Consider the following 8,382-nt stretch of genomic DNA (forward strand, 5'->3'; position numbering starts at 1 on the left):
TACAGGCCGTTCCACAGAGCCTTCCCATTTTTAGCAGGTCATCCCATGATGCATCGCGCCATCAACGGCTTCAGTCATTCAAGCAGCTCAGCTCTGGTGCTTGTGAGAGCGCCTGTTCTTGTTAGGCCATCTGGGTTCGGGTAACCTGTGTCCTGAATCGGACCGGACCCTGAACGGGGGCTTAACTCACTCATTTTGAGGTGAACTTCCCCGTCCATAGGAATCACCGGCCGGTGACGGGAAGCGAGCGTTTGGGCGGCAGAAGCGGTGCTGTCAGCGATATAACAACAGAAAGCGTTCACTATACCAACATAAACCGACCGCAAGCAGAACTGTGGGGATTTATTACTACTTTAAAAGCAACTTGATGGATTTAGAGACCGGAAGAAACGAACTGGGAGCGATGGGAGATTCGCTGCAGCCGCAGACCCCCAGTCGCCACGAGAAAAGTCTCGGGCTGCTCACGACTAAATTTGTGACTCTGCTGCAGGAAGCGAAGGACGGAGTGCTGGATTTGAAAGCTGTAAGCACGAGACGAGCTCATCATCACTATCACCGTCATCAGCTATATGTTTTCAGTATCGTTATCGCACGCGCGAGACGCACAGCGCCTGCTGAAAATACGTCGTTTTTATTGTTTGCATGCAAACAGATGCACTCCAGGTCGTATAACAACAGAAAAGTTGATTAAAAAGTTTCTCTGGTAAGGGAGGAGGGGGTCGCGTGCATGTACAACCCCTCTCTCAACTAGCCGACAGCTCGGCTTAAATAAAGTAGTTCCTCCACTAAACCAGGCGAGCCAGCTAACAGGTTGCAAATGTAATGTCATTGTCACTACTTGTCTGCAAAGCAAACCCGCTCCTGTGGTGTTTGTTGTTGTATCCCGGAGGGTTCTTGCGGTTAAGCTGATCCCAACCGGACTGAAAACTCAAACAAAAGCCTTCAAAACAAGCACGTGCTCTGGAGTTTGGGATAGTTTAGGCCTGTGCGACCAGGCGATGCGTTTCTTTGCTGCCATTGGGGTTTAAACGCGATATAACGCGTATTAAAATACTAGTTTGTTCATTTTAATGATCTTTGTGTATTCAAAGTATTGAAGTCGTTTAGAAATGAACAGGTCCTCCTGGAACTTGATTGCTTCAAGTTGCTTGCTTGTCAACTTTTCTGGGCTGTTTTTGATAGTCGATACGTCTTAAAGGGACAGTTCAAAGAAAAATTAAAGTTCTGTTATTTATTCACCCTCATTTTGTTACAAACCCATATGACTTGCTTAAGTGAGAACACAAAAGTAGGGGTTAGCCTGTATGACAGCCTCAGTCACCATTTACTTTCATTGTATGGAATAAAGATTCAATGCAAGTGAATGGTGACCGATGATGTCAGTCTCTCACATTCTACCTAATACATTTCCCACAAAAGAAATAAAGTCATAAAAAGTGAGTAAATGAGTTTATTTTTCAGTGAACTGCTCTTTTAAAAGCTTTGTATGCGAAGCATTTGCAATGTCCAAAACACTTGTGTGTTTTGTGTAGTTAGTCCAGTTGCATGTGATGAGAAGAATCAATAATCTGGTTTGGTTTCTTTTGTGTGAATGTGATTTAGGCTGCAGATACTTTGGCTGTGAGGCAGAAAAGGCGCATCTATGACATCACCAATGTTTTGGAAGGCATTGGACTCATTGAGAAGAAATCCAAAAACAGCATCCAGTGGAAGTAAGGCAATTCTGTGGATGCTTTCTGGTGTCTTTTTTATGTTGACATCTATTTTGATGGTCTCTGTCGGTGCATTATTAGTGTTTTGCATCAACACATTAAATATTTTAGTGGGCCACTAAGGACGTCAGGCATCTTTTCCTTGTGAATCTAATTAGAAGGATGTAATCTTAATGTTAATTATGCAAATATTTGCTATTAAGCAAGAGTACATATAAGAAGATAAGAGGTCAAATGCTTTTAATTCAAGTAAAGAAAGTCATAGTTTTATTAAGAAAGGATGTATTAAATGGTCAAAAGTGACAGTAAAGACTGTCAAAATATTTCTATTTCAAATAATTTTTTTTTTTTGCAACTTTCTGTTTCAAGTATTTTAAAAGTACAAAAATATTAAGCAGCCTAACTGTTTTCAAATGTTTCTTGAGCAGCAAATACACATATTAGAATGATTTCTGAAGGATCATGTGACTGAAGTAATTATGATCAAAGAAATTAATTACATAAAAAAAATTGATAGAAAAAGTAATTTTGAATTGTAATATTTCACAATATTAGTTTATTTTTTTTATCAAATAAATGCAGTCATGCTAAGCATAAGAGACTTCTTCCAAAAACATTAAATAATTCTTACAGACCCCAACATTTTGAACAGTATATATTGTTGTTATTATTATAATTATTTGAAAAAATGCATAGCAAGAGCAAATTATAAAAAGTTTATTTTAAGAAATAATCCAACCTAAACATAAAAAAAATCAGCTAATTGCTCTTCTGAGACAACTGTTTAAATGAGTAGGCTGTGGCTATTTATGTTTTAGAGAGCTGTCTGTTCAAGTGTCAACTAATTCACTTGATCTAAATGTCTGTTTCTATTTTTGTTCATCTGAAGGGGTGTTGGTCCAGGTTGCAACACGCGTGAAATTGCAGACAAGCTGATAGATCTCAAGTTGGAATTGGAGGATCTTGACCGGAGGGAACATGAACTGGACCAGCAGAGAGTTTGGGTTCAGCAGAGCATCAAGAATGTGACAGACGACTCAATAAATAGCCCATATCCTTCTAGCTACACCTTTGTCCACTGTTTTCACTTTACATGCTCTTTGATACTTAAAATTGATCCTCAAAGTGAAGTTTTTATTTGAAAAGGTTGTGTTTGCCGTAGTCTCGTGTAGCCAGACCTTCAGACTGATTGCAGAAGGTCCGGACTCCATAGCAGTTTTCATTGGAGAAGGACCACCCAGAGGCCATCTAACTGACATGTAAAGCAACCAATCATGGTTCGTTTTGTTCAGCGTCATGTTTAGAGGCGTGCAAATTGAATGACGATGTCCCTACAATAGACCGGACTGGCGTGTAAAACTCTTGGGACATATTTTAAAGAGTATATGCCGCGAACTTCACATACTTTTGAAAATCCAGTGTTTAGTTGATTCTGATATTTATCTGATATTTAGTCGCTCAGCATCACAGTTATAAACATGGCAGCTTTGTTCCACGAGGGAGTTTGGCTTCACGGCGGGTTTGTTTCCAGGTGGACCGCGACACACACACGTCTCCTAGAAATCCTGTAAAATTCAATCAGATGATGACTTTGAAACTCCTGAAGTGTTTCCAATTTTCTGAGAACCACATACTAGTACTCTTACTATTCTAGAAGTAAGAGTAAGATGTGGTTCTGAATTCAGCACGTTTGCTGTTTGTCCTTAACTTGACTCACTCTGGCATATGTAACGCATCAAGACCTCTGCAATTGCTTCAAAGGTTGGTTTTTCCCATCAGACACCCAACAAAGCTGCATTGTCACTGGAACAACAAATATTAGTTATAAAGCTACATATTTATGTTTCCTTATTGCAGTTTAACTCTATATATGTTTGTCTGCCACTAGGTGACACTCTTCTAGCAATCAGAGCTCCCTCAGGAACACAGTTAGAGGTCCCTGTGCCTGAATCTGTAAGTGCTGCTTGTATTTCCATTAAAATCCACTGGATATCTGATTAATTAATTTAGTATATATATATATATATATATATATATACACACACACATCACCATGGTAGCCAAAAATCCATATAGTAGTACCATAATACTTTTTAGCACTGTTTTATAAGTGTTATGACTCTTTCATATAATTTATGCTTCTTAAGAGAAACGCCCACACAATCCAGAAGCTAAATACACTCACTTTTTTTGTAGCATGTCAATGGACAAAAGAAGTACCAGATTCACCTGAAGAGCTCTGCAGGTCCCATCGAGGTCCTCCTGGTGAATAAGGATCCCTGTAGTTCTTCTCCTGTGGTGCTGCCCGTGCCCCCGCCAGACGACATGCTTCAGAGCCTGTCCACCCCTGCTTCAGCTACCTCTGCTGCTGTCGCACCCACCAAACCAGCAGCCAACAGTACGCCATCGCCCGCCTCCACCTGCCAGAGTCCTACCACCTCCTCCACCACCGCCCCTCCCAGCACAACCACTGTCTCTGCTGCGAGGGCAGCCACAGGTTGGACGAAATTAATGAAAATTTGTCATTAACGAAATAATGTTTATTAAAATGTACTATGATTTTAATTTTTACTAATTGGTAGTGAAGGCTTGTATTTGTGTATATACATGCATACATATGTGTGTGTGTGCGTGTGCTGAAAAACAGCAACTAAAGTTATTAGTATAGTTACTATAGTATACTATGATATAGGTAGTATAGTTTCAATTTTTATATTTTTAGGTCAAACCGTTGTCAGTCGTATAATGCAGGTCTATGGTCACTGTCTCAAAGAGCATGCACAGAGGCCAAATTAAAACAATTCCCCATCGTAAGTACACATTGATGGTCTAAGACACGAAACGAGTGGTTTGTGTGAGAAAACGAACAGTATTTATATAGTTTATACCTCTTATACACAGCTACGTCCAAGTGATCTGAGGGCGCGGGCGCTTCCTGGTGTGTGACGTGTACGCAGACTGGTGCATAGATATATATACACTAGATGCCGCCTTGTCTACAGCAGTTCATTGGAACGAATGTCTTTAAGGCGACATCTAGTGTATATTTCTATGTACCAGTCTGCGTACATGTCACACACTAGGATACGTGCGCGCCCTCAGATCACTTGGACGTGGCCGTGTATAAGAGGTAAAACGATATAAATACTGTTCGTTTTCTCACACAAACCGCCCGTTTTGTGTCTTAGGCCATCAATGTGTACTTACGATGGGGAATTGTTTTAATTTGGACTCTGTGCATGCTCTTTGAGACAGTGACCATAGACCTGCATGATATGACTGACAGACAAGAACGGTTTGACCTAAAAATATCAAAATTGAAACTACTGCGGAAACAAAGACACCTACATCTTTGATGCCCTTGAGGTAAGCTAAAACATACCAAAATTTAATTTCAAAGTGAACTATCCCTTTAACCAAACACATCCTATATGAGAGAAAAGGATTTCAATCATATTTTAAGCAATTCCATCATGGCGAACAGTGTGCATCTGAAGTGTCTTAGCTGAAGGAAATGATACGTTATCTATCGGCCTAATTTACTTATTGCGTCTATAATGATAACATTAAAAATTAACATCTATCGGCCGATACCGATATGGTTGCAAAAACGATAATTTTTCATGCTTTTGTATTATGTACTATTACTAAATATAATATCTTTTTTCCCCAATGGGGTTGTAGACATTTCAAGCACCACCTCCTCTGATACAACAGCCAATCCGGCGTCTTCAGCGGACACTCAGCAGCTGCAGTCATCTGCTTCATTGGACAGCTCTTCACTTCCTGATTCATCAACACTTTTTGAACCAATCAAAACAGACCCTTCCGATCGTAAGTGCCCATGCATTTGAAAATGCGATCACCGTTTTAATTTGAGAAGTTTCTTGTTTTACCAGTCTTCATAATGTAGAGAGTGTTCATTTATATAAGTAGTCTATAATAAATTAGGAAACTAGATGAGGTAAAATAAACCATATGCATGAGTTGATATTCTCTTGATTTGTGCTTATGTAAGTCCTATAATTAAAAATAAATAAATAAACAAGACAAGGTTGACTAAATATGATAAAATAAAAAGTACATTTGACACAGGACTAAGACTAAATTTCAAAACAGGTGACGAAATTAGGACAAAAGAAAATTCTCATCTGAAATTATTTGGAAGTTTATGTTGGGAGGTGTGAGTTTGAATCTGGCTCATTTGCTATCAAATTGGCTTCTTTAACCAATTGTGACTCTGTTTTCCCTTTTTCTTCAGTACTGGACTTCCCCAAAGAACTTTCAGAAATGTTTGACCCTAAAGGTGAGGACCTGTTTAACATGCTTGAGATTTGCAGATCGTTGTTGACGTTTATCACATTCTTCTGCTAATGTGCTTGACTGAACAAGTAACACACAAGGAAGAACCTTTTCATATCTGACATGTTTCCTTCTTCCTCCATACAGAAATTATGAGTACAGATTTGCTTGAGGAGCTGATGTCATCAGAAGGTAAAGCCGATCATGAGTCAGCTCACCTGTACCTAGTCTATTACTAAACATGAAATGGAAGTTTGAATGTTGAATGAATCAAAAGTCACATGAACTATGTATTATATCATGTTTATATAATCAATAAAACTAATTTAAATTTGACCATCAGCTGAAATGAAATCCCGTTTTAGATGATAACATAAATGGACTCGGTGATATCATGATGGGTGCGATGACAAATAAAATGAGCAACAGTTAGACACTGCTTACACAGACGGCCACAGCATCACTCTTCTTCTCTTTCTCTCTCATAGTTTTCTCTCCGCTTCTCCGTCTATCCCCTCCTCCGGGTGACCATGACTACATCTATAACCTGGATGAGACGGAGGGCCTTTGTGACCTTTTTGATGTTCCCATTGCCAACCTTTGACCTCCAAACACACCGTACAACGAGAGTAGTGTACTTAAAAGAACTTTCTTTTTTTGAACCCTTTTCAAAGGAGGAAAAAAGAAAGCGTGGCTCTGCGTCAGATCCATGTGTATGATAAGCTGATTCTGTGTGTATATAAAGCTTTTTTTATACGTGTATATTTACTCCAACCCCAAACTGGCAGACTGAAAATGAACTTTCCCTTCTAAATTCAACTGCTCCGATCTGATGAAGAGATCAGACATCCACGGAAACCATTTTTGTTAATCATTTAGTCCCAAACTCTTTATAAGGCTGTTGTTTTTATACTACTTTTGTATAGACATGTGTTTATCAGACAATAGACTAAATTCACCAGCAATGGTTAATGGTTCAATGAAAATACCAGCTGGATGTGTCTTTTTAAATGGTCTTCCTGTTCTAAAATGGCACGTTTTATCACAGCGCATTTACTGACCTGGACGCAACTAGTATACAGATTATTCATGAAAAAGTGTATTGCTTCCATAATTTTGCGTTTGAAGAATGCATAAAGTTTGAAGCGCTTCAACCAATAAGAAACAGTTTGTTCTCATCTTACAGGAAATACCAGCTCTCAGAAACAATGTGGAAGTTAAGTTACACTACTAACTGAAGAGGCAGCGATCATCATAGTGGGGAAGCCTATATTGTGTGAAATCTTTACAGTTTGGTGCTACAAAGCAAAAATATATTTATCATAGCGTAGATCCTCAGAAAAAGTGAAGGAACACATTTAGTGTTGGATGAACCATTCCTGCTTTGTCTATTTCAGGTGTGTATTGTTAATACTTTGTGTCTGACTCACCAGTGTTGGCATATGATTTTAACCTTGTTTAATGGAATGACTGCTGTGAACAGGTCACGCATAAAGCCCTGTACAAATGTTAAATTAGATGCCAATTGCTATTTTTGTATTTTAAAAAAGTCCCTCCTGTGTTTTCAGTCCATACAGTCCATTTGTTCTTAACCCGTTTATATGTGTGTATAGATACTTTTGAAAGCAAGTGATGTCTTTATTATGTCTGTATATGAGAAAAACTGTCTAAAGAAGGATGTGGGTTTATGGGGGAAGTTTAGAGAAGTCACAATATGACAAATGGAGTATCAACATGCTGTGTAATGAGCGCTGTCCGAACAGAATGTCATTATGTGGGTTCCTCACAGTGTTTGTACTAATGGTTGGCCCCACAAAAAAAAAAAAATCTTGTTTTCTTAATGTTCCTACCTGCTAAATAATATTTTTATGCTTGTACACAGTAAGCATTTACCATTTATTTTTGTATCGATAGATTTCCAACTGATCTGTTTTTCAGTAGATGAATAGTGCGCAAGTTTCCTCTATCTCCACATTGCACTTTAAAACAGTTTATCGCGCAGGTAACTTCCAGCCCTATGCATTGAATGGGTTTGGCGACTCAATTTTACAATATCTAGGGAATTTGAGCAGTTTTCAAATCCTCACTGTGTCATTGCAAAATACCGGAATCCTTGTTCTTTACTGGAATTGTCATCCCCATGAAATAAAAGACCTTTTTGTATTTGTGATGCTCTTTAATTGGTCTGATTTTAGGGTGTTTGCTTCCCTTTTTTCCTTCACTTAATTCCTTATGAGTCTGTCATACTGCTTCTAGGTGCTTGAGTCATATCCTGCAGATCCAGGCATTTCTGTTTAAGTTTCACTTGAATAGGCCTATTGTATGTAGTGGTTAAAAAATTGGGTTGGTACATAGCTTGAATCCCTCA

General features: G+C 38.7%; 1 protein-coding gene across 1 annotated transcript; it reads left to right on the forward strand.

The window, feature by feature from the left end:
• The first annotated feature begins 40 nt into the window (after positions 1–40).
• Positions 41–8,192, forward strand: e2f4 (E2F transcription factor 4). The gene is made up of 10 exons (XM_081356049.1): positions 41–523; positions 1,603–1,712; positions 2,602–2,763; positions 3,430–3,473; positions 3,601–3,665; positions 3,909–4,209; positions 5,397–5,546; positions 5,974–6,018; positions 6,162–6,206; positions 6,503–8,192. The coding sequence occupies exons 1-10, from the start codon at positions 368–370 to the stop codon at positions 6,616–6,618; spliced, it is 1,194 nt and encodes a 397-aa protein (XP_081212175.1). The 5' UTR covers positions 41–367; the 3' UTR covers positions 6,619–8,192.
• Positions 8,193–8,382: the final 190 nt, after the last annotated feature.

Source organism: Scardinius erythrophthalmus (genome assembly GCF_964197995.2).
Source record: "Scardinius erythrophthalmus genome assembly, chromosome: 24".
NCBI lineage: Eukaryota > Metazoa > Chordata > Actinopteri > Cypriniformes > Leuciscidae > Scardinius > Scardinius erythrophthalmus.

Coding starts and splice junctions, on each gene's coding strand:
- e2f4 (XM_081356049.1), top strand. CDS start 368: ATGGATTTAGAGACCGGAAGAAACGAACTGGGAGCGATGGGAGATTCG. Junction 524..1,602: donor GAGTGCTGGATTTGAAAGCT/GTAAGCACGAGA, acceptor AATGTGATTTAG/GCTGCAGATACTTTGGCTGT. Junction 1,713..2,601: donor AAAAACAGCATCCAGTGGAA/GTAAGGCAATTC, acceptor GTTCATCTGAAG/GGGTGTTGGTCCAGGTTGCA.